We start from the raw sequence: 25,683 nt of genomic DNA on the forward strand, positions 1-25,683 counted from the left end.
GTAAGGTTTTACAAACAAAACAAAACAAGAAAAGAACCTGGAAAAGTGTTTATAAAATCAATTCAGACTTCAGTTTCAACAACCTGTTACCTATTGTTTCATTTTCTTAAAGTACGCTAGCACAGCATCAAATATAAAGAAAAAGTACATTGTCTTTCATATTGAAAGGCCAGTTTTGTTTCATTGTTTATTCGCAATTTGGGAAAAATGACAGAGAGAAATGTCTGGGCACTTTCCTAAAATCTGAAACTCAAATGTAACCAGGGTAAACTGGATTAGGTATCAAACAAATACAAACGCTAACTGTCGTTTCATACAGGAATCACAATGAAGGAAAACACCGCCACCTGAAACCTCCAACAAAAAGTGGACTTATTGAACCTAATGTAAATATCTTGCCAGATGGAGTACATCTTACTTTTATCAAACTTTGATCAGATGTCTGATATATAATTACATAATAATGTAAACACTGCAACACTGTAGCAAATATTACTGTATGTTTCTCAACCACCAACACTGTTTTCGCCACTGCTAGTTAGCCTAAAGCTAACAAACAAGCTAACATACAACAAAAATAAATAAAAGAGCTTAAAAATAAGAGAAAACATTTCTGAATTCCAAATATTATCTCAGTCTTTCTGTGGCACAATATACAAGTGAGATGTTAAGGTATGACTACGGTAATAGAATGGGGATCTTCCCTCTGGAATGCGTGATGGGGCTGGTATGGGAGTGGGTCCGTCACCTGCTCAGAGTCCAAAGCATCATACAGTACTGTCATTATTTGTCTTTTGACCCTGTTCCTCAGTGCTGGGTTTCGTATCCTCTTCAGTTCCATTGCAACAGTGACACCAAATGCGTCCTCACAGTCTTTCTGTGGTTCCTTGCTGTGGTTCTCCCTTAAAACATCTAATATGTGCTGCAAAAAGGCCAGTTTCTGTCCTTCCTTGTCAGATGTGTCCTGCTCTTTTTTGGCAAGCTGAGGAGGAGGAGGAGGTGAAACAGAGGAGCTCTCAGTAGGTGAAGGTGACGCTCCACCATAAAGGTCCTGGGACAGTGCTGTGTTCTCTGGCTCGCTCTCGCTGCTGTCCTGCTGAGTCACCAACTCATCTTTTATCAGTTGGTCACACTGTAACACAAATGACATGTAAATGTTTTAAACTGTAGACAGGTGCTGTGCCATTAGCAGTTATCAGGGGTTGTTTTGACTGTAACACTCACTTTGCCTTCAGTGGGACGATGGGTGATATGTTTTTTGAGGAATTCACAGGACGTCATGATCATCCTCTGCCTCCCTGTTATGGGTTTCCTCATCTTCCCAGAAGCCAGCGGTTTCACCAGTTTGGAATACTGAGTTCGCAGAGAGGTGGCCCGAATCTTTACATCCTCAACTGCAAGGCAGGCAAAAACGAGGTAACTTCACAAGTTTTAGTGCAGTAATTATTCTTCTTTTATAGCAGTGAGCAGCAGCTGCATAGGTCACTCTGTTGGTTGGTTGATCAGTAGTAGGCTTGGGCGGTATCATAGTATTACGGTACACCAGGGTATTAAGAAATCCTGAGGGTATGTTTTTCAATACCATATTAAATACAGACGCTCCTCTTTTTATTAAACTCATTATATGTAGTGTACAGCGTGCACCACCAGAGCTCAGTATGCGGTCTCCACTGGTGGAGCAGGCAGCTCAGCTGAAAGACACAGTGAGACCGATTGGTGGAGGGAGAAGTAAGAGGACCGTAAACAGCCGGCGGCCAGCAGCGGCAGAAAGAGACCATGGGGAATAACAGCTTTTTTTTTTTTTGCATCTAACTTTGTAACTTACAAATTTATTTGGACCATAGTGGAGGTGGTGACTGTTGGAACAGTGGACTGACGAATTACATTACTAGCAAGAGTAACCAAGATGATTTGGGTGAGTGTTATTTTGTTTCTGTCCAGTTTAGAGGCAATCAAGCCTTGTCAGTCTCTGAGAGAAAGTTGGAATTCAAAACATGTACAGTTGTATTTCTCTATTTAATAAGGAAAAAGGGTGTGAGAATATGACTTTTATCAGCATTTTGTGGGTTTCTATTGTTCTTGTGTTTGGGTGTTGGGGTGAGTTAGTTGGGACACAGAGCATCGCCTGGCATGAATGTTTAGCTCTGGAATCTAGTCGTGGAACAAAAGTATCCCAACCTTAGAGGATGAGCCTTGAAGTTGAAAGCACTGTTTGGATCAACTTATTTGTGTGTCTGCCTTTCATTTACATGAAAATCAAAGTACTGACCCACATCGATGGATGACCACCTTGATTCCTGCTTCAGGGTTACAACCAGCTCCTACTGTCCTCAACAGAATCAAACTGCCTCCTCTCAGTGCCAGCAGTCCCAGTCAGGTAGAGAAATACTTTTCTAATTTAGAAAAGTGTTTTTAATATCTAGATTATTTTACCTGGATTTTTTTTGCAATGTGTGTATTTACATACTGAATGCAGTATCAGTGATATTGCTCCCTATTCTGACTGGTGAATCTCGGCAGACTGACAACTTAAAGTAGAAGTTGGTTCAAAAAGCTCAGGCATCCCTACACTAACCTAAAAATCCATCAATTGAAAAATAGCAAATGACATTTTTTATCTTTTTCTAATTCAACCTTTCAAACATTTTGTCTCACCACACACAAAGAAGACGTACACAAGCCCACACTTACCCGGAAGCTCCAAAGTGGTAGCGATTTCAGTCCATTTCTTTTCCCTCTCCAACCTGTCGTGAAATCTGTCTGCAGAAAATTCATACAAACAGGGGTGCTGCTGCCACAGCTGCAAGAGCTTGTTTTCCTTTTCTACAGACCAGTTGGTCCGAGCAATGGCAACTTTATCTGCAGGTGAGTGTGACCTGCCAGAGTCCAGGTCCAGGGAGAAGGTTGTGTTCTCTGGGTTGCTGCCATCACTTTCCAGTTGTGTGGTCAATGTGTCTTTTGTTGTCTGGTCAACCTGTGGCATAGATCATGTGTAATTAGGCATCTGTATAGTCACTGAATGGGATTTTTTTTAAAAAAATGACAGGATGGGGAAACATTTGTTTTTGGTAAGCTAGCCACAGCTAATGGTGAATGCTCCAAATCTACAAATGTGCTTGATTGCTTACTTGCTTCTCTACAGTATATACATATATATATATATATATATATATATATATATATATTCACATGCCTAACTCTGCACAAAGTAAACAATTATGGCACTTATTTTTAAGAATTTCTTCTCCATCTCCTGTTTTTAGCTGTATATTTTGTGAAAATGGCGCCAGATATGTGTTTGTACCACACATAAACGGAGCAGTGAATTACTGAACTGCCAAGAAATGCCCAAAGTTAGGGCGCCCCTGAGCTTCAACTGTAAAAAAATGGAAGAGCACAAAGAGATGCGAAGGAACTACAAAGAGACACAAAACAAGGATACACACAATTACCCAATAACTTAAAAAAGCACAAATTAACTTCAAGCAAACATTAAACAACCACAAGGAGGCACAAAAACAACAAAAAAGACAGTTACATCAATGAAGCACAAAACAACATAAAGATGCATAACTACTAAAAAGTGATGCAAAATAAACACAAAGTCTGAGGGCCTTGCTCTGATGTAGAAGTGTTGGTGGGTCCTTTTGCATATGTGTGCCCAGGGGCCCACTGTCTCACAATCTGTCCATGACCAAAGAGTGATTGTGTGATGACTAATGTCAAACAGTTTGTCATCTGGAGCTCTGATGTCTTGAGGATATTCTGAGACTCTTTTTCAAGGTTTAGAAATAATCTCAGGATCTCTGTCTGTCTCCTAATTTGAGGTAAACTTTGTTTATCATCAGTACCTTTTGCATCTTTTCACACTCACATTGCTTTCCGAGGAGCGAGGATTGACATGTTTTCGGAGGAACTTGAGGGACTTGAGGATCCTCCTCTGTCTGGGTGTCAGGGCTTTATTCTTCCCACTGCCTGATGTTAGAGGCTTCAGGACTCTGGTGTACTGAGTCCGCAGAGATGTAGCCCTCACCTTCACCTCCTCCACTGCAGGCAGAGAGACAACCATACTGATGACATGTCACAACACACACACACACAAACACACACACACACACACACACACACACACACACACACACACACACACACACACACACACACACACACACTCTGGTGTCTTTGTGTCTCTCTTACCGGACAGATCCAGAGCCACAGCTATCTCCTCCCAGCACCTCTCCTTCTCCAGCTTATTGTGATATGTATCCGAGGACACGTCGTACAAACACTCATACTGTTTCCACAAGTCCACCAATAAATCTTCCATGTCCCGAGTCCACCTGGTTCGTGTGGTGAAAACATCGTTCGCAGCCATGTTTCAAAATCATGGATGAAGCGTTCAAAACCTGTTCAAAATCTGTTCAAAAACCAAAACACTACTGTTTTGACTTCCGTTTCCGCCGCCATTCTTCTTCTTCTGCTGTGTGTATAAGGTCCTGATACTGCACTGCTGCCACTATGTTGGCCCCCAGCGGTTAAACCTAAACGCTGCTCCACGTTACACTTCACTCTGTGGGCTCATATGGATTTAACACTCTACGACGGCGTATTAGTGCAATTGCAGATTTTTCAAACAAACAAACAAACAAACAAACAAACAAACAAAAAAAAAACCAAACCCAAATGGAGAGCAATATTCTGAGAGGGGAAAAAAAAAACAGGACTTCCGAGACTAATGTCGCAAATCAGCGAGAAAAGAAGTTTTATAAAGTCACACGTCTAAAAAAAACTCACAAATTTCTGAAAAAAAATTAGACATTCTTTAGACAGTTTATAAAGTCAAATTTTTTTGAGAAAAAAACTTGTAAATTTCTGAGAAAACAAGGGATTTTGTCTAAGTTTATATAGTCATACATTTTTGAGAAAAAAACTCACAATTTGCTGAGAAAAAAAATAATATTTTTTGAGTCTATAAAGCCGCATATTTTTGAGAAAAAAACCTACAAATTTCTGAGCAAAAAACTCACAAATTTCTGAGAAAAAACAGATATTGTCTAATTTTATAAAGTCACAAAAAATGCTGAGGAAAAAATAGGATGTTTTTAAAATGTAGTTTTTTGAGAAAAAAATGTTGAAAAATAGTGGTTTCTTTTTTTTATGTGATGTGGTTCTTTGAGCCCCAAAAACAAAACACAATTTTTCAGATTTTTTTTCTTCATAAACTCAGAGAATAGCAAAATTGTTTTCTTTTCTTTTGTGACATTATTCTCAGAAATTCCAATTTTTTTTTTTCTTTGAATATTGCCCTCTATGTTTTTTTTTAAATCCATGATGACCATAGTACACTGTCATAGTAAACACTTTTCTGGGTGTTTTTCACATGCTAAAAACGCTATTGCAAAACACTAGATGTCGTGGCTATTCTTTAAGAATCATAATCATATAATATTGAAACAAAAAGAGCACTCAAAAATAAGATTAGAGCTGAGAAGAAAAAAAAACTAACACAGGACAGATATCCACAACCCAATCACCAGAATAAATGTCCGCATTGTATGTTTTTGCAAGCAAGGATATGTCACATTTGTATGTTAGTATTAAACAGATAAACCACTGGAAATTTACATTAATTACATTGTGGTTAACGTTTGATTAGGGTAGGCACAAAAATCAGTGGTTATGCTCAGGAATACATCATATTTTGGCTTAGATCCAATGGCTAAGAAAAAGCTGGAAACGCAGTGATGTCTCTATAAAAAAAGAAAAAGAAAGAAAAAAAACCCAACCACATTTGTCAGCGAAAAGCTAAAGCCAAAAAAAAATTCACTTTTTGTCCCATTATAATATAATGTCATGTAATGTTGTTGTAATTGTCTATATGTGACTGATGGGAGCAACAATTTTTAAAAACTTGAACAATATTGTGTGTGAGCCATCACCCACAAAACAGAATGCAATGTCACCGTTTTGGGCATGTTCAACTTCAATTTGCATCTACTAAAAGTGCTTATCTTGTCACTGACAGGCTCATATTGTTATTAGCATACATGTCTGACAGCATAATGTAGAGGATGCCTTCAGAGATCAATCTTTTTGTTAAAAACTAAGATCTTTTTTGTCTCACAAGAAACAGCTCGGACATTGTTATTTCCAAAGCCAGCAGACTCTATTTAAAAAATAATTAAACAAATAAATCAGTTTATCATTGTCAGATACACTTGATTTGAAGGTGACAGAACAAAAACTAAAAATCTCAAAAGCCACACTGATTTGACCTCCCACTGTAGCAACAATCACAAGCTCTTTAAAATGACCTTTTATTTAAGTGTAGTCTGGTGGGTTTGGTGAGGCTATTTTGGTTAAAGAAAAAGGTCTATCTCTGTAGAGATCCTTTCCATAATGTTATCAGACACTTGGAATAACAATCTGAGCCTGTCAGTGGCAAAAACAAGCATTTTTAGTGCATGTACACGGACAGTGCACAAATGCCCCAAGTGGTTACACTGCAGCCTGTCCCATCAGTGCTGGCTGCAGCGCTCTCTACTGGACCGCATCAAAAGTCGTTATTTGCTTTAGTCACTTAGACACAAAAACAAAAATAGGGTCCAAAATAAAAAATATCAAAGTTACCCTTAAAGAAAATGTATTATGTATTATCAAGTATTATGTATCACACCCCTTGTTATCTGTTTTGTTGGTTGTTGTTGTGTTGAGAGCTATTCATATGCAGTATGAGGTTTGGGCCTGTGGGTGCAAATGAAGTGCAGAGCTAATAATGACGCATTTGCTATTATTTTAAAGCTTCCAAGCCATCCAGCACTTTCCATACTGATAAACTTTAGAATGCTGTTGGTGTTTCACTCCAAGCATACTGAATTGTGACAGCTGAGATTTTCATATTTGACAGGATGTACTGTAACTCTTTATAGTTAACCTTGTGGATAAAATGTTCTCTGCACATGTTTTGCTGTTGTAAGGTTTCGTAAGGGAATACTGACTGACAGAATATCATCATAAACAAGGACACGATAGAGCATTGTTAAAAAAGTTCCTCCATGAGCCCAAGTATAAACTTTCTTAGTCTAGGAGATTAGCATTATAAAAACTAATATCTCCCAGGAGGAATGCATTCTAGGCTTTGAATGACAGAGAAAAAACCCTATATTGTGTTTTTGATGAGCTGTTCTGTCTCAAAAACAACCTTTGAAAAATGTGTCCTTCAAAATTTCCCTACTGAAACTTGAGGTAAAATGGCTGGAAATGATAAAATAAAATACTTCAGCGGTGATACTGAACTTAGGGACTTGGGGCCAATCTGGTCCCCAATAGGTGGCACCCCCAACCATTTTCAAGATCTTAGTTAAAATAAAATGACTCACACTGGGAATTGTTTTTGTATTTTAGGTAAACATAAGGTGCCAGAGTGCACGAAACAGCATCAAAATAAAGCTTATTTATCAAAAATAGTGGCAGTGGAGGATCCCCTGCAGCCCCTGACAGAGGCCCTAGCTAAGCCCCTAATGTCCTGAAATCCTGAAATCCTACAAACCTGTTACACTAGAGACATTAAAATCTGAGAAATGTCTTAAAATCCTAAATAACCAGTAACACCCTAAAATTATACAAAAGATATAAAAGCAAAGAACAGTTCTAAAATCCTAGAAATGTCCTAGAATCATAGAAATGTCCTAAAATTCTAGAAACTTCCTAAAATCCTAGAAACGACCTAAAATCCTAGAACTGTCCTAAAATCTTAAAAACGACCTAAAATCCTAGTAATGCCCTAAATTTCTACAATGGTTCGAAAATCAGAGAAGTCCTAAAATCCTAGAATTGTCCTAAAATTTTACAAATGTCCTAAAATCTGAGAACACTCCCAAAATGCATATTTCCCCACTATGGGACTAATAAAGGACTGTCCTATTTTAAAATCAGAGAAATGTCCTAAAATCTATCAAATTCTAAAATCCTAAAAACATGTTTGGGGTGCTTCAACTGGCTCCTGGCCTCCTTTCATTTTTGCAAAAATGGCCCCCAAGCAAAAAATGTTTGGTATCCCTGTTCTACAATCTGGTTTCCATTTCTCTACAAATATTTTGGTGTTCAAATTAGTTTTGTTTCTATAATGATGCTGTTGAAACAGATAAATAAAACACAGATAAAACTGACAATTAACTCTTACTGTTGATCAGGGGTATATGTGACAGATTTCTGAACTCAGGCATTATATTTTAATGCTCAAAACAATCCAATGTGATATATTCATAGCACTCTGGAGAGAGCAAGAGATTGGAACTGATGCACTTTTGGCACATTATTTCATGTACACATTATATTAAATCTACAAAGAAGAGAGAACTCATAACAGCTGCAAAGAAATGAGAGGTTTTGAATGGAATTATTTAGTCTTTGACTTTGAATTCATACTGATGGAGACGGGTGAATAAGATTTACACACATTATGGTACTCTTGTTACTCTTTATTAATTTGTCTTTTGGCTTGACAACATGTTGAGATAGAGATCTATTTATAGACTTTCAGCCCTCATATTATGATACCAATATGATCTTGACAAGTTATAAAAAAAATGAGTCAGAATTAGCAAAATCCCTCTGAGCCTGGATCAAAAGAAAGAAGATTAGGTCGTCTCTATAATTCTAAATCCAGAGAAAAGTTTTGAAAAACTGCACCCTGGGGATGGCGTAGATTTTTTTTCCCGATGTAAATTTATTTTATATTTGTTGGCTTATACTTGAAATGCAAAAATAACACGAAGAGAGAGGGGTTGTCTTGAATGTGATGACGACTAATTTCAGTAACAGTATTCAACCAGTAGATGTCGCCACCGCGTTAAGCACAGGGTCTTCCTCATTAACTCTAGGGGGGTCCTTGAGGGGCCTCTAGGGGATCCCACGCAGGAAAAAAGCAACCGTGGACGGATTACTGAACTGGCCTACGGGGCACAGGCCCTGGGGCCAAAAGTGTCAGGGGGACCCCTGGCCTTCACTTGCAAAATGTTTAATATCAAATTAACAAGTTCTGACCCGGAAGGGACTAAAAATGACCATAAAGAGACACAAAATGACCACTGAAAGATACAAAGATACCTCAAATTAACACAGAATAACTACAAAAGTGTGAAAAACAACCACAAAGAGACACAAGACAAACAAAGGGGACACATAAAACAATCACAATGACCAAAACGAGACATGACACAACAAAAAACAACAAACAAACAAAAAGCAAAACATAAAATTACATCAAAGAGTCACAAAACTATCACAAAGTCTATGTGTTTTGCTACTATGTAGAAGAGGTGTTGGGGCCCTTTACATACTGTATCTGTGCCCAGGATCAATTGTCTCATAATCCACTCATACAAGAAACAGTATACATTACAAATAATGTATAAGACAATGTCCCGTTTCATTGTCCTTTTTTTCAGCTAGACAGGTAAGTTCAGTTTAACAGCAAAGCATTTATATATGAGTCCCTGCAGGTAAATTAAACCTAAAGGAAAACCCAATATGGATCTGTAATAGCCAACCAAAAACTAATAAGACTGTTTGAGGCAACATCCTGGTTGAGCTTATTAATTAATCACTGGAATTGCAAATTTGTGTTGTACCCTTTCTGTGTGATCCAGGCATACATTTAACAGCCAGAAACTGTGTGAAGTTAGTGGGAGTTCAGAAGGATAATAGATGCTATAATAGCAGAAGTTATGCAATTTTGATTTCAAAATAAAACAAAGAAAAGGCAGGCAGGGCTGCCAAAAGATTACTGCTCAGTAATTTAAGACATTTACGTCCAACATTTCTTATAAAACATATAAATGGGCTATTCAACACTTGCGAACACTCCGTGGCAAAGGATATTGTTAACAAATGAAATGGCGAATTATTCAATTTAACAACTAAAGTGTCAACATATGTGGCGGTTTTACTTTGAAATTTACTAGCGGAAGTTGTTTTCTTTGTGTTTTAGACTTGACATGAGCGCCTCGGTCTCGTGCTGTCCAGCGCTCTTCCCGCAGTAACTCCTCAGTGAATGTGTTGTCTCTTGTCACCTGCACTTCATCGTCGACAACAGGTAACAACACTCCTTGCTTTGTAAACTTATTTATTTATGAAAAATGCTAACTGAGACTACTTCAGTTTATAAAAATAATCCACGGTAGAGATGAAAAACCGTGTGTTTTTGGAGTTTGCGTGACCGAGAGTCTGAACACCTTGACAGTTGAGACTGTCAAGTTAGCAAACGCGGACAAGCTAAATGTACGAAGACTCTATACGATGACTAACAGAGGACAAACCCTAATAAATGTGTCCAAAAAGACAGCCTAACTAGATTTAGAAACAGTCTCTCTTGTGCTGGTGGTACCGGCTGAATAATATTGATCCCATAGTTATTCCCACGGTACTTATGGGGAAACTGTCCCATCGCAGGAACAAATGAACATTTTTGTTACTAGCAAACAGTAACAATAGTGACATTCATACATAACCACTTATATCGAAACAGTAGTGTTCTCTGTTAAATTCGGCATATACACAAACCATCTAACAAGACCTTTTTTTGAGAAATATCAACTTTTAGTAACTGTTTGACTCTTAGTTGTCACCACTCGGTTTGACGCTATTTTGCTGAAAAATTGGATAAAGAAGCAGACTCCTTGAGGTTTTTCTTAAATGTTAAGATGAATTTGTGGATTTGATGCATGCCGAAATCCCAAGCAAGAGTAAAAACTTCATACAGGTGTTAGAAAATGTCAGAATTGATGTATACCTGCGTTGGCCAGCAAGGTTTGATAAAATTGACAGATTTGAGAATAGGGTTTGGTCTTAAATAGTTTCAAGGACATTTTTGCTGCAAGACATACTATTAGGGATGCACGATATATCTATCTATCTATCTATCTATCTATCTATCTATCTATCTATCTATCTATATCTATATCTATCTATCTATCTATCTATCTATCTATCTATATATATGTATGTATCCATCCCATATGCCCCTATATAACAACTCATTTGAGCAATAACTGATACTGATACCACTAAATCCACGTTTTCCCCCACCTAATTTTAGTGATCATTAAGTTTAGTCTGTAGTGGAATTAACATCATATTAAGGGTGCATGCAATTTTCGTGATGGCCCATTGGCAGATGAAGACATTTATTAAGAAAAAAGCATGTTGGCCAATTTTGAAAGTTTGTTTTAAGCCAATATTGGCTGATACAGATGGCATGCTGATATGGTCGTGCATTCCTACTTATCATGATGGCCCACTGGTGGCAGATGCAAACACAAAATACAGTGCTTTTAAAAATGTACACATTCACTATGCAAACAAAAAAGCTACTTTAATGTAAAACACGCAGTATTAATTCTGTTACAAATTTTAAACAAAACCATAAAATTCATCCCACTTTTACAGGCTTAGATGAGGCTCTCTCAGAGACAGTCCTGACAATAGCCAAAACCAGGGCAAACTTCACCTATTTAAACTAATTAAAGTCCCATAATGAAAGCGTCATCATATTGGCAGACATGTTAATTTTAGGTGCCAATATTTCATTTTAAAGCCATTATTTGCTGATACAGATAATGTGCTGATATTATCAAGCATCCCCCATGCATCCCCCTTCAGAAAAAAAAAAATCTCAATAATAATAAAGATTCTTTTGCTTGCATTCCTCTAAAATAGTTTTCACTTGATTATTTTAAATATTTTGAGACCAAACATGAGACTCGGTTTTATCATGGGCTTTCTCACATGTGGGACACCTATCACTCAGGATTCCATGACAAAGTCACCTATTTTCACTGAACCCTATGTAACCCCTTGAAACCTGGGGCGACTTTTCTTGTGTTGCTTTCAGATGCCTTTCACAGCTATTTAAACCTTTCAACCCTTTGAAATTGATGTGACTTCTTTCAAAAACATGTCAAAAAAGGCAATGGTCAGAAATGTTTCACAAATTAAAAGAAATTAGATTTAAAAAAATAATTTTAAAAGAGATAGGGAAATGTCTATAGAAAAAAGAAAAAGTGATGGAAAAAGTAGATATAATTCTAATAATTACTTTTTAAAATTAAGTTACAAAAGTCTTATGATTTTGAAGCACTTTTAAACGGTCATGTATTGTTTTTTTTTAAACTTTAATTATTTCTTTTTTGATACAAATTTATGAGGTAATTTTACTTGCATTTTACTATTTTCTTACAAATCTTTGGGTCATTTCTTCTGGTGTTGTTCATTTAAAATTATGTTAGAGAAACATTAAATTTTTAAGCACTTTTCCAGGTCATTTCTTTGTTTATTTATTTATTTATTTGTTTATTTTCACTTCTTTTTTGTTTTAAGGTAATTTCTTTGTATTTTTTTACTAATTTCTTGCAGATTTTTGGGTTATTGCTTTTTTTTTTGCTCTTTGCCTTCTTTCCAAGTTTTTGGACTAAGTGGGACATTTTATTGTTGAAACATGAAGGTGTCAGTGCTTTCAGACTAAAATACAAACAAACAAACTAAAATACATATCTTTGTATGTCCAATGACTGCAATGTGTCTGTGCAGTCAGTAACAGTAAGTAAAGGTCATTTTATTTATTTGCTACTTATTTCATTGTATTAATTAATTATTTCTGGTAAATATATATTTTTTTTAACTTTATTTATTATAACAAATTTCCAGGTAATTTTCTTGTATGTTTTACTAATTTCATGCTAATTTGAGTGTTTTTTTAAAAAATTTATTTACCTATTGCCTTCTCCCCATGTTTTTAAAAGAAATCAAGCCATTTTTTTGAAGTTTAAAGGGTTAACTACTGCTCTATCCATTGACATTTAGGCTAACAAGCCCATTTTGGACTCCTTGTTTATATTCTGGCTATGTCAGTGAAGGGCTATGCAAGAGTTTACAGCCTGGCAAGGTGCCTGGCTAGTTTTAGATCATGTGTCAGTGTGAAGACATGCATTGGCATCTGCTGTTGTGCTACACAGTAGTAGTAGTAGTCAGGAGGAATAACTGAACTATCTGTGAAACCACGCTAAATAGGCTGGCAGTTGAGATATGCTTCTTATGTTTTTGACTTGCAAAGTATACCCTGAATACAACATATTCAAACTGAACCAAAGACAAAAAGCTGCTGCTGAAACAGATTATTTACTTGAGGGGGTTTGTCATGTCTTTTGGGATGTCAAGGAGAATAAAAATGCTTTTGAGGTCTGCTAAACAAATACAACTGACTGTTTTTTTAATCTCAAACCTTCTGGATGCTGTACTATCTCCTCCAAGTTTGCCTCTTAGCTTGATTGGCAGTCCTAATTGTGGTTTTGTTTTGCACACAGAATGGACTGTAAAGTTGTAATTGGAGGCAGTGTGGCTCACTGAAACAGCCTGTTTGATGTCGCCTCAGTAGTAGAAACAGACTGTTTTTACACTTTATTCCGTTTCTCCTGGTTATTTTGTGCCCCTTTTGTGTTGCTGCTTCACTTGCTGTCCCAAGTGATTAGGATCTCAGGCAAATTGGTTTTGTTTTGAAGTGGCGGGCCAGCTCTTCCTCACCTTCCTCTTTGGAAAGAAAAATACAAAACTTTTTCCGAAGACGTAAGCTAGCAGAGCGCCAGACACGGCTCTGACTGAAAGGATGCTTCCTTTAAGTTCAGGGAATGTTATCAATGGACGGAGACCTTATTCCTGTACGGGAAGAGTAATAGATTAGCTGCACACTCCTGAGGGAACGGACTTCCTGGATCTGACAAAACAAACAAGAGTTGGGTCATGTTAAAGGCACATGGCTAGTCCTTTTTTTAAAAAAATCTGACAGCATTCATCTTTAAAAACTGCTTTATTGATTGCTACAAATGCAGAAATTTACATTTTGCATTCATGCTGTTGAATCAAGCAACTGGCATAAGTAGTTCTGCAAGAATTAATCGATCAATAGAAAAGATATAGAAAAGATATCGATGAATGGTTATTAGTGGTCAACTGATATTGTTTTTTTAGGCTGATACAGATTATTAGTAATTAATGAGACTGATAGCTGATATATGGACCCAATATGCATTTACAATAAATATGAAAATCTTACTGTCAATTGGGAATATAACAAACTCCAACACAAAACTTTGTTTTTGCAAATGTTTTATCAAAACTAAAACATTCAACATCATACATAGCAAGTTCCCAGCAACTTTTTTTTTATAAAGTCAAGTGAAAATTTAAATTAAAAAATGAATAAATCAAAACAGCTCCCTGAGGTTTTACAAAGTAAAATTTCCTCCCATGCTGACACTTTCTTTGCACTTCTTGTAAACTGAATATCTTCGGGCATTAAACTGCATAGATCAGGCAAAACGAGATGTGAACATGTCATCATAAGATATTGGAAACTGTGATGGACTTTTTCACAATTTTCTGCCATTTCATACATTAAACTAAACAGCCCATTGATTAATCACAAAAAACAACATCTGATCATTTGATAATAGGAAAGCACTGATTTATTCGCAGGACATCAGTATTGGCTGATGTTTGCCTTGTTGACAGTCATCAGCCTCAGAGGGAAAAACTATATTTATTTTTTTTATGAATGCATTTTAAAATAAAGTTACAAAATGATTATAATTTTAAGCACCTTGTCAGTGGTCATTTGTTGTTTTTTAAGCTGTCTTTTTTCTTTTGTTTTTAGCATTCCCTTCACAGTGTAATGGCAGGATGGGCTGCTGCCGCCTTCTGGTTGACAGAGATGGACTATGAACATACACTCAGCCCTGCAGGCAACTAAATCTCTACTTGTCCAGCTGTAACTCCAAATCCAAGGTTGCTGTCGAAAACAACTGGGCAACCATCAGCGATAATGGACCTAAACTTCAGCAGCGAGAGGAAAAAGACTGTCATGGCTGGGATTCAGCGGCTGCCTGTGAACTTGCCGGCAAATGTTTGCTGAAACCATTCGCCTAAAGGAGTATTGAAAAGACTAAAAAAAAGCGAACTTGGCTGTCGACTGCAAGCAGTTTGTGTGTCTGTGGCGAGGTGTGTAATCATGGGGAAAGAACAGGATCTGCTGGTGGCCGTGAAGACTGGAGATCTTCTGCTGGCGCACAAACTCCTCTCCAAAGTCAAGTGCAACAAAACAAGTGAGTACAGAGTCAACGAGGGGTCGCCCAATTTTGTTTTTTTAACGGCCGATATTGATTATTAGTAGTTAATGAGAATGATAACTGGTACTTTGAGCATTTAAAATAAAAATAAAAATATTTCCATCAGTACTTTTGGAATATAACAAACTCCAACACCAAACTTTAAGAGCCTTTGGCAAATGTTAAATCAAAACTGAAACACTCAACATCATATGCAGCAAATTCCTTGCAACTTTTTTTATAAAATGAAAATTTCTATAAAAAATGGATAAATAAAAATAGCTCCCTGAAGTTTTACAAAGTAAAAGTTCCTTCCATGCTGACACTTCACTAGCACTTTTTAATTTATTGATTTTATCGGTGATAATTAAAATAAAATACCGATACAGATAATTGGCAAAATGGCAAATATTGGCCTCAATAATCAGCCAGGCATAATCTGTCAACCCCTAGAGCCAACAGAGGCAGAGTGAGACATGGTTTTGTGTCTTTACCGATTGATTTTGTGTTTGTTCTTTGCTTCGGCCCTCTTTGGAGTGTAATAGTTTCCACGATGGAATAGCACTTAGCGGAGCCAGAGCTGCTGCCACGGGGGACATCACTTCTTAACCAAATGCAGTTTCTTTGCGATAACAACAAGATCAGGTTCACCACAAAACACAACCCCCCTCCAGCAGCCAGGTCAGGGACAATTTGAAACTAAGTGGATTCAAACTGCAGCACAACACGAGCTAATCTCCTGAGCGCAGACCCCTGCAGCTCTCCAGTCTTGCTGTGTGGGTTTTAGGGGTCTTTCTTCTGCTTTCAGATGTCCTTATCTGCATAGATTCCAAGTCAGGCGACAAAGCGAGCTCTTTTACAGTAACATAGTTGCAAATGACAGAGTTTTCCCTTATCCAAGCCTGGGGAAAGTTAAAGCCAAGTAGGCTGTGAAGTTGAAGCCTCTCTTTGTGGCGTTATCTGTTGTGGGCTTTCATCAGCGTGGCTGGCTGCTCAGTGACAAGCTCTGGGAACAAAGCTGTGGCTGTCAGGAAAAAGTCTGTTACACACTATACACACTGCACAGACAGCCGGCACTGCTTGGCAGAGAATATTTAAAACTAATATTGCCTGTTTTTGTATTGCTGTGTGCTTGTGTTTGTGAACAACAACTGATTGCCAAACTGGGTAAAATGCGGCAGGGGAAAGTGAATTAGTAATGTGCTCTGCTGTTTTCTAAACTGCCATAAAGGGGCCCCTGAGCAGGCCACAATGTCTATTTTGGAAGAGCAGCTCAGAAGTACTTAGGGATAGTAGTGATGGACAACATATCAGTATTACATTGATATTGTGATATGAGTCTAAATATCGTCATAGATTTTGTATATTGTAATATAAGTGTTGTCTCTTCCTGTTTTTAAAGGCTACTTAGGCAGTCATGCAATATATCATACAGTCTGTGTATTGCTGCTGGTTTGACGGCAGATGTTTAGAATGACTATATTGCAAACATCAAGTAAGGCTTAATTTTACCAATATTTATTTATTTATACCTTTAGTTGTATATTTCTTTATTTAATGCCCCATGCATTTATATATTAATTATTTTATTTATAATATTTCTGTATTTATTAAATATTAAGTCATTTTTTGTTTTCCACAGAAATGTGTCTAACTGTGTGAAGTGCAAAAAGGGCTAAGGAAGCTGCAAGCAGCTGTGTTTGCAACATTTTTTTTGTTTAAACTTTTTTATGTTGCTATAATGGGTTGATTATTTATAGTATGACTAAAAGATTGTTTTGTTATAATATCTCAAAATAGTAAAGCTCATTTTCTCGATAACGATATAACGCAACTTTGTTTGTTTTCTTGTAATTACAGGTTGATTATCCTGTTATCATGAGATGACAAAGCTTGTTTTCTCAAGATAATGAAATAATTAACTTGTGATCTTTAGATAATAGCAAAAAGCATTGCCGTTCTTTGGCTTCCGTACACAGCAGTTATGGCTAATCTTTTTACCATCTGCAGAGCATTAGACAAGGATATTGATTACATTTCTGCTAGACAGTGTTGAATTGTTGTGCAAATGGACCAAAAAGGCAATTCAACTGTGTGTTTGTCAATTTCCCTCTGTCATGCTGACTCCCACATGCATGAACATGCTGCTTTTAACACTGCTGATCCTCGAGGACCTTTGCAGAACTTTTTCAATGGTGTAGTCATTTGTCACTTCAGTCAGAGCCTGCAGTGTCTGACGGCAGCACAGCAGATGCTGCAGCTGGTTGTGAGGGCTTTGCAGATGACCTCCTCTGTCTCACATTTACAGAGTGGCCTTGTCAATATGGGCTGATTGATTGGTTAGTAGTGACCTGCTTTGAAAGGTTTTTAAAACCAGCCACTCCAGAAATAGGGTTGTGTATGTAATGAACTGACTGTTCATTATTTTTTTTACTGACTTTCTTATTTAAGCATCGACCCTTTGAATTGTTCTCATTAACTTAAAATCACAATTAAATTCAATTTATTTATTTATTTTTTTACAATTTCTATGAATGCAAGAAGGGTCATTCTGAGTCTGACGAGAATAGTGATTTCATTATTTTCTCTACAGCTGTTTGATCGTAAACCAAAAAGTGTTGCATGCAGTGACAGTTTAACCTGCTGGCGGCACTTCATGGAAAGTCAGGGTGTCACCAAAGTCTTTAGGATTCAGTCTCTGGGGACCATGAATGTCTGTACAAAATTGCATCCATCCAGAAGCTGCAGAGAATTTTCATTGTCGATCAAACATTCCTTATGATGCTGCGCTTCAGCTAATACCAAATTGGAACTGTCATTTTTAGTTGTCATTCTGAATTTTTAAGCTTTATTGGCCAAATATTTGAACACATACAAGGAATTTTACTGTGTTTTTTGTTTTCTTTTGTGTTATTTTGTAGTTGAACAAGGTATGCTGGATTTAATTCAATTTTAGTCCTCTTGTGTTGGGTTCAAGGGTGGTCAGCCGGTCTATTTGTAAGTCCACCTGTCTGTCCCACATCTTGGTCCTGAGCAGGATATCTCAATAAAGCTACTGTCCAGATAGTGAAACTGTTGCTGTTATTAGTTACAGTTAGTTACGGGTGCTACGACCAGGTAGCAGGTGCCTATGTGTCCATCTGTTGTTCATTTTAAGAACTTTTCCAAAGTTTTAACCAAAATGTATTTCTTCTCTTAATTTAAGCAGTTGACTGAAGCTTTGGTCCAAGACAATAATCTTCTGTATTAATTTTTTATCAAATTAACTTGGTGTAATCATGATTCCCAGATGATATGTGGCTGAACAATAAGGATTGTTTTATTATTCGGGGAAAGATAAATGCCACATTGGGCTAATACATTGAGGATTGCTTAGCTAATTGGATAAATGTTAAAAATTAAATAAAATACAAATACCCATTTTCCAGAGCTGATGGTGGAAGTAGCTATGGAGCAAGCCATCTGTCTTCCTTCTGTTCTCTGTTGAGAGTTTCAAAGGTGCTGTACAGATTAGGTACTTGCGAGTTAATGCCAGCTGATACAGACAAAGTATTGAGCAGAAGTGCAAGCGAATATTTAGATTATCCCGGAAACAGGAGTTTAGCTTGGCGGTATTAGAGTTTGTGGGTTGAGGAGAATTAGACATGTTGTTAGACTGTTTTATTTATTATATTTATTATTTAACATTTTTGTTGTTTTATAATTGCCAATAAATAAAACAGTTTGTATAAGGGGACAAGAAAAACTGACTTTGGCCAAGCAGATTGCTGGCCTACTTGTCCTACAAGACAAGTTATCATTAACGTTGAACCGTGTAATGAATTGTGATGCTCTTGTTGCTCCCATGACTTTCCTCCAACTATCACTATAACAGCTATCAGGCCAAAATGTTTACCTTTCCACAAAAAAATTTCAAAATTGTGAAATTTACTGAAAGCAGTCATGTTCCACAGAGGATAAACCAATTGAGCATGTCTCTCTCTCTTCACTCTTTGAAAAAAAACAAGGTTCCCGTGGATCCTGGAAAAGTCTTAAAAGGCATTGAATTTCTGAATCTTAAAAAAAGGCCTTAATTTAAAAAAAATGACGTAGATTAATCTTTCAAAAGTGTAAAAATGTTTAGGCATGGAGAATGTGATTTTATGAATTTCAAAATAATTGGCAACATCTATTTTTTGTTAAAAAAAAGTTCCTAGTTTTGAATGATGGAAATTTAGGCATAAAATCTCACGTGCAGAATAAAAACCACAAAATTGCCAAGAAAACTGGCCACTTGGTTGTTAAACTTAATAGATTAATAAAGTATGATATGTCCATTGTCATTCATCTATTGTCTTTCGTTTTTTTCCCCAATAATTGACAAAAATAATCAAACCTTTTTACCAGACAGAAATGTTTTGGCAGAATTGGCCTTCTTCAATTTTGGTTATTGTAAAATTGGCCTTAGATTTCAGTCCAAGTACCATTAAAAAAGTCTTAATGAGTCTTCAGTCTAACTTGCCTTAAGCTGCAGGAACCCTGATCAACTTTGAAAAATTGATAATCTTATGAGCAGATTGCCATGAAATTGACTAGAGTCTGTCAAGCTTCCTGTGGGATAAACCCTTTTAATCTTAATTTCAATTTTAATGATCCCAGTACCGTTTCTAATGTGCCAACTGCAGGACAAACTCCCCATTTTAGGCCCACTTTCCGTAAGACTCCAAGAACAGCACAATGTTCAGTTTGTTGTTTGTTCCAACATTTGTATTCTTAAGTAGAAAGAACATTAAATGGTCTCTAGTGGTTACTGTTTGGGACTTATAAGAACACAAGAATGACCCAATATCCATGATTATGTTCAAAATGTTTTGTGACCTCCGACTGAGCTGAAGTGACATTCTAATAACAAACACAACTTATACACAAGTGCAAATCCTCCACAGAGGTCATGTGCTTTTTAAGCTGTTATGGTGGTGTCAGGCTGACATGCTGGACATTCCCAAACCTCCAGGCTAAGCCTTGGGCCGGGGCTGGGTGCAGATGGAGGAGGGAGGCACCTGCGCGTGGATTGAACTCTATAGCTGGAGGATGTGGCGGGGGTCTTGGGGGTCAAGGAGTGACCAAACATGTGTTGGACAGACAAAAACAAAGTACTGGTAGAGGAGGCGTCTGGTCAGCTGGTCTGGGTCTTAGCCAGAGGGGACTGACTCTGTGTGTGTGCTTATGTTGTGGGTTGTTTGGGAGTGTGACAGTGATGTAATGCAACACTTACACACTGGGTGTAGGATTACATAACAAGACCTCACATATAGTGCAGTACAACATTAGGGCAAATGGATATACTTTAACCCTTTGAAACCAGGGCTGCATATGCTGCATTCAGATGCCTTTACAAGTCTCTAAACCTTTTTTTTTTTAATTTATTTTTTTAAGTATTTTAGTGTATAGTATGCATTAATTACTTATGACATGGCATATATTCTTATAAATGCATGGAAATGATTGCACTTTACTTAACACCTACAATGAAACATTATGATGAAGCATAAATTATTATAAATGCATCAATACTTAACACTACTTAACACATAAAATGATAACATATGATACAGCATGGATTGTTATATCACATTATGATTCTTGACTACAGTTATTTTTTGATGTGTGAATAGGTGAGGTATAGATATTTATAATGCATTATAAACCCCAGCATTCAACCTCTAGTTTATGACAAGTCAAGAGCCTCCATAAAACCCTTGCCACTTATAAATCATTATATGTCAAATCTATAATGGTTTATGACTATTGATATAGTGCATCAGTAAGCATTATATGTTTTTATGAGTGTATTCATAAAGCATTATGTATGCATTATAATTTACTATGAATGCCGTCATAATGCATTATAGATGTGGTCTTTATAGAAAGTGTTACCAAACTTTTTGTTATGATTTATTCATTTAGGCTGGGCTTACTCAACTTGCTTTTGCTTGGGGACTGGAAGTCAGGGCGGCCAGTCGCAGCAGCCCCATACATGTTTCTAGGATTTTAAGACATTTCTAGGTTCATTCTTGGAACATTTTTTTCGATTTTAGGTTGTCTATGGGATTTTTTAAAAATTTTTAGGATTTTCGGAAGTCTCTACAATTTTAGGACATTTGTAGGATTTTTGGACATTTCTAGGAGTTTTGGACATGCTGGGAATCCTCCACTGACACTGTTTTTCATAAACAAGCTCTTTTCTCAAGATGTGTATGCACTCTGGCACCATATGTATACTAAAAGTACAAAGTATGAATCAATTTGTTTTTTTTTGTAAATATAGAAAATGGTTGGTGGGCCAACCAGCACCCTATCAGGCCGTAAGTTGTGTATCCCTATTCTAATGGGTTTTAAGTGATGAGCGAGAGGGATTACTTTTGTCAATACCTTGTTTTTTAGGAGAACCCTGAATACTATACCTTTACATCAGGGGTTTTCTGACAAGTCTAATCGCATACTTCTAAACATGAAGTATAGTTTCAAAATCAGGACAAAAAATTAGCCTTTGTAAGCAGTGTTTGTGTTATGGTAGCACAGCTCTTGTGATGCTGGGTGACCTGGTGGTAAATCTGGCTGGGAGGCAGCAAAGCAGACTTGCAGTGTCCCGAGGGGATTAGCGATGGCACTGAGGCTGGCTGATGGACAGGGAGCTGAGATAGGAGGTTTCTTCTCTGATCAGCCATCTGCTGACATCAGGTTGGGTGCTCAGTCAATTTAAGTGGACTTACCACGGCCTCCCTCTTTTTTGCTTAGCTGGTGCAAGCTGACAAATCAGGTGGGCTCGTTGTAAATAGAAATGGTGGTCACACCAAAGGCTGCAGCCTCTGTCCAGCCACTCGCACTGCGTTACACTGAGTGAGAGCTTGACATGTAAAGCCATCTTGCCCAAAGTGTCTTCCTCTCACATGTCCTGACTGGGAGTGGACTGAAGTGGATGTCAATTGCCCCTCCCTGAACGGGGACCATTAGAGACTAGAGGTTCTTCAAAGGCCTTTATGATTACAATGTCTTTTGTTGCAACACATGCTTGCTTTCATCTTAACCCGGAGCCCAGCCCTCTTCTCTGTCACGGTAAATACAAGGCTTTTAGGTCATTCTCAACGGACAGATGAACAAACAGCAAACACAAAAGGCAAAAGATCATATTTGAACATCAATTGTGTTAGCCATTTGATCCCTATGTAATGTATTGATGACTCAGACCTTCACAAGGACTGTGCACTTTGTTACCAAACACACAGGTAACAGCAGTGAGCCATGCTGAAGTCTGCAGGTGGATTCATAAAGTGGTTCTAATCAACAAACCATAATCACGTCACTGTTATGATATTATCAGCCAAGTCCCGGGTGAATGTTAGTGAATGATCTGTCATTGTGATGTGCTAGATTTTGAACATGCGAGGCACAATGGATTGCAAACTTTTAGATCAACTAAATTAACCCTTTGAAACCTGAGCAAAACCATGGGAAGAAAGCAATGAACAACAGAAGAAGAAATGACCCAAAAATGAACAACAAATTAGTAAAAAGTACAAGAAAATCATCTGAAAATTAGTAAGGAAAACAAACAAAACAAAAAACCCAGAGACATACACCTGGAAAAAAGTGCTGAAAATAATAAAAAAAATTTTTATAAAAATAAAAATATTTATAAATATGGTTTCCCCTAGTTTTTTTTAGTTTGTTTTTTTTTTTTTCACTTGACATTTTCCCCTATATTTCTAAAAATAATTTTCTATATCTAATAATATCTCGCAGTTAGTGGATTATTTCTTACCAAGTTCCTTGTTGCCTTTTTCCCCATGTTATTTAAAGAAATTTGAGCAATTTGCTCAGGTCAAGAATAGACATTATTTTACAATTATCAGTAATGCAATGTCAATTTGGAACCTGCAATACTGTAAAGTTCAATATTTTGCAACCAGGATCCAATTTTATCATGTTTTTGTGCCTAAGTTGCTATTGGACTAGACAACTTTTGAATTGGTTCTTGAGACAGAACACTGTAGCCAGCAGGTGCGAAACAGGCTGCAATGTAACCACTTGGGGCAATTATGCACTGTTAATGTACATTGACAAAAAGTGCTGTTTTTGTTACTGATATCCTGGGATTGTTATTGTACAGGTCTCACAACGATATGGAAAGGACTCCACGGAGAAATAAAACATTGTTCTTTACTTTTCGCTTGGTTATTTGTCACGTTTATTTTTTAGGATCCCCATTAGTGTGTTCCTAGAGTACAGCTGGTCTTCCTGGGGTGCATGGGTGAATGTAGGGATTGATGTTATCTGTTTTTTATTGTATGTAACCAAGTCTCAATTAAGGAGAAGTCTCATTATGAAATCTCATGAGATGTGACTTGATGCAGGAAGACAATGATGAAAAGAAAGTAAACACAAGTGAGAGCTGAAGAGAGGAGTGCCATGAAGAGTTTGTTGTGTTGGATTACAGAAAGCATAGTTTAGTGTTATTTTAAAGATTATTTAAAAGATTTTCAGTGTCATGGCTGATTTAGACTTTGTGAAAAGATGAGACTATTGCTTTAGCGAGACTTGCCTACACACAATAACAGGCAGACCAGATCAGAAGATCAGAAGTCTTTCTTTTGTGTTTTAAAAAAAAAATCATGTTCATATCATAATATGATGAAAACGATCCTCGTGTACATGTATCTGCAAAAACAACAGAAAATGCTGTAGTATGCATGCCAGGCCAGTAGTTGGTGGTGTAATGACACACCATAGAAGAACACCATGCACCTGCACATAAAGGCCTTCTACAGAGCTGTGAGTGTATGTGCGTGGCTATTTGTCTGAAACTTAGTGCCCATGAGGTCATGACGACACTGTTCTCACAGGATCCGCCAATGCCAGTTTACACAGCGACAGAAAGGGTGGTGTTTTACAAAGGTTACACTGTGGACACTGGTTTCAAGAGTTTGCGTTTTCAGGCCCCCAAAGTGCCGTTGTTGAGTGAACGAAAGGCCAAACCACAGCAAAAGTTGAATGGCGTTGCCATGTAAACAGCCCCTGAGTGGATGTACATTGACAGTGCATTTTTAAATGTAGGGATTACCTTGCCTTACCTTGGGTGCAGCGGTCTCTCTCAGTACTGAACCAATTTCAAAACTAGTTGTCTCTATTTGTCAAAAAAAGATGGGTGATATCAGATCAAAAACTACCAAACTTCCCCCTTTAAACTAGAAGTATGGCCTTTCAGAGTGTGCGGACAGCATTGAGCCTTTATCCATCACTCATGGGGGACTGAAAGTAATGATCTTTTGCAGACATATGGTCATAAACCATATTATTGGACAACATAAAATCTTGCCGCAGTAGAAAAGTCACGGGATCACCAAAGTCAGAGTTTATTTTCTTGAGAGCAAAGTGACGACCAATTAACCAACACTTCCTGATTTGATTTAAATGATTTTCTTTATTTTTCCCAATTATGTCTTTATTTTTTTTAACATTTAACAGCTGACAAAAATTTTAACAGATAATAAGGAAAAAATAGGAGTAATATAACAATATATATAACGATTATAAGGACAACAAAATAAATGAGTAAACTATTTCGAGATAAATGAGTAAATAAAAAAAAGACAATATAATAAAATGAATATTTTTTTTTTTAATCACCCCAATGATTTTGAATTGAGAATGATATAAAACACAAAAAACTAGTTATTCTTTTAATTCTTAAAAATCCTTGCTTCAACAGTTAAACAACTAGCATACGGGTTGGCAATTAGTTTTTCTGCCAGTCAGCTATTTGATTAATTGAGTATCAGAGTTATAATTAGAAGAGTGATATTCCATTTCCATGTGCATAGAAACTGTGCTGAGATTTATTATGATAATTCTTTTATCATGAGACAGTTTGTTTCCCCTCTAAAGAAAAGGAAAGAAATCTGAAACCATCACATCAGCTTCAACACCAGTGAAACTCATTGCTATAATTTGGGGGTTCCCATTGGGAACATGCTCAAGAATTCTGCCCACACTTCAAAGGCAGAACTTGACAATCCATAAGCGTGGCATTCTTCTTATTGATCAATCATTAATGGCCTTTCTACAATAAGTTATACTTCTTAAATTTCCTCGGCAAACTCAGGCCTGTTCACAGTGAGCGTTCCTCTATTCTCTTCTTGGTTTTGCAGTTATATCCCTGTACCGTTAAGTCTCATTTGAAGCTCTGCTGGTGATGATCTCGTTCATCATCAAATAATCATGCGTTAAGATGCCGTTTCATTTTGATCTTTATTTCATCACCCGTGAGCTCTCAGTCTCCTCAAAGACACAATGAAAAGAGCAATTGTAGTCCCAAATAAAGTCCTTACAATTTGAAATAACCCTGGGCTTCTGTCCCTCCTATTAAATCAAACATCTTTTCTCTCCTCAACTTAAATGACCTTCCAACAACCAGCTTAAACTGGAGTTACAACATATTAAGGAAGTAAAGATGCAATTCAATAGTGTCTTTAATGCAGTGGTAATT

The 25,683-nt window shown here is 37.0% G+C and overlaps 2 protein-coding genes across 5 annotated transcripts in view; one reads left to right on the forward strand and one right to left on the reverse strand.

Annotated features, from left to right (window-relative positions):
- Positions 1 to 149: 149 nt before the first annotated feature.
- Positions 150 to 4,492, reverse strand: LOC121959014 (uncharacterized). Its single transcript, XM_042508195.2, has 5 exons — positions 4,198 to 4,492; positions 3,875 to 4,047; positions 2,692 to 2,974; positions 1,225 to 1,394; positions 150 to 1,132 (listed from the first exon to the last, which is right to left on the reverse strand). The coding sequence occupies exons 1-5, from the start codon at positions 4,373 to 4,375 to the stop codon at positions 668 to 670; spliced, it is 1,269 nt and encodes a 422-aa protein (XP_042364129.2). The 5' UTR covers positions 4,376 to 4,492; the 3' UTR covers positions 150 to 667.
- Positions 4,493 to 9,973: 5,481 nt separating this feature from the next.
- The window catches only part of caskin2a (CASK interacting protein 2a), an 83,878-nt gene continuing 68,168 nt past the window's right edge, over positions 9,974 to 25,683 (forward strand). For all 4 annotated transcript variants that reach the window (XR_015774946.1, XM_088069839.1, XM_042508054.2 and 1 more), the window contains exons 1-2: positions 9,974 to 10,096; positions 14,708 to 15,155. Coding sequence is in view for 3 of the 4 variants with exons in the window: in XM_088069839.1 (XP_087925965.1) it covers positions 15,062 to 15,155 (94 nt within the window). In the remaining variant the exon portion in view is untranslated. The remainder of the gene's footprint in view (positions 10,097 to 14,707; positions 15,156 to 25,683) is intronic.

Source organism: Plectropomus leopardus, chromosome 19 (genome assembly GCF_026936395.1).
Source record: "Plectropomus leopardus strain MGB_pleo_1.0 chromosome 19, ASM2693639v1, whole genome shotgun sequence".
Classification (NCBI taxonomy): Eukaryota; Metazoa; Chordata; class Actinopteri; order Perciformes; family Serranidae; genus Plectropomus; species Plectropomus leopardus.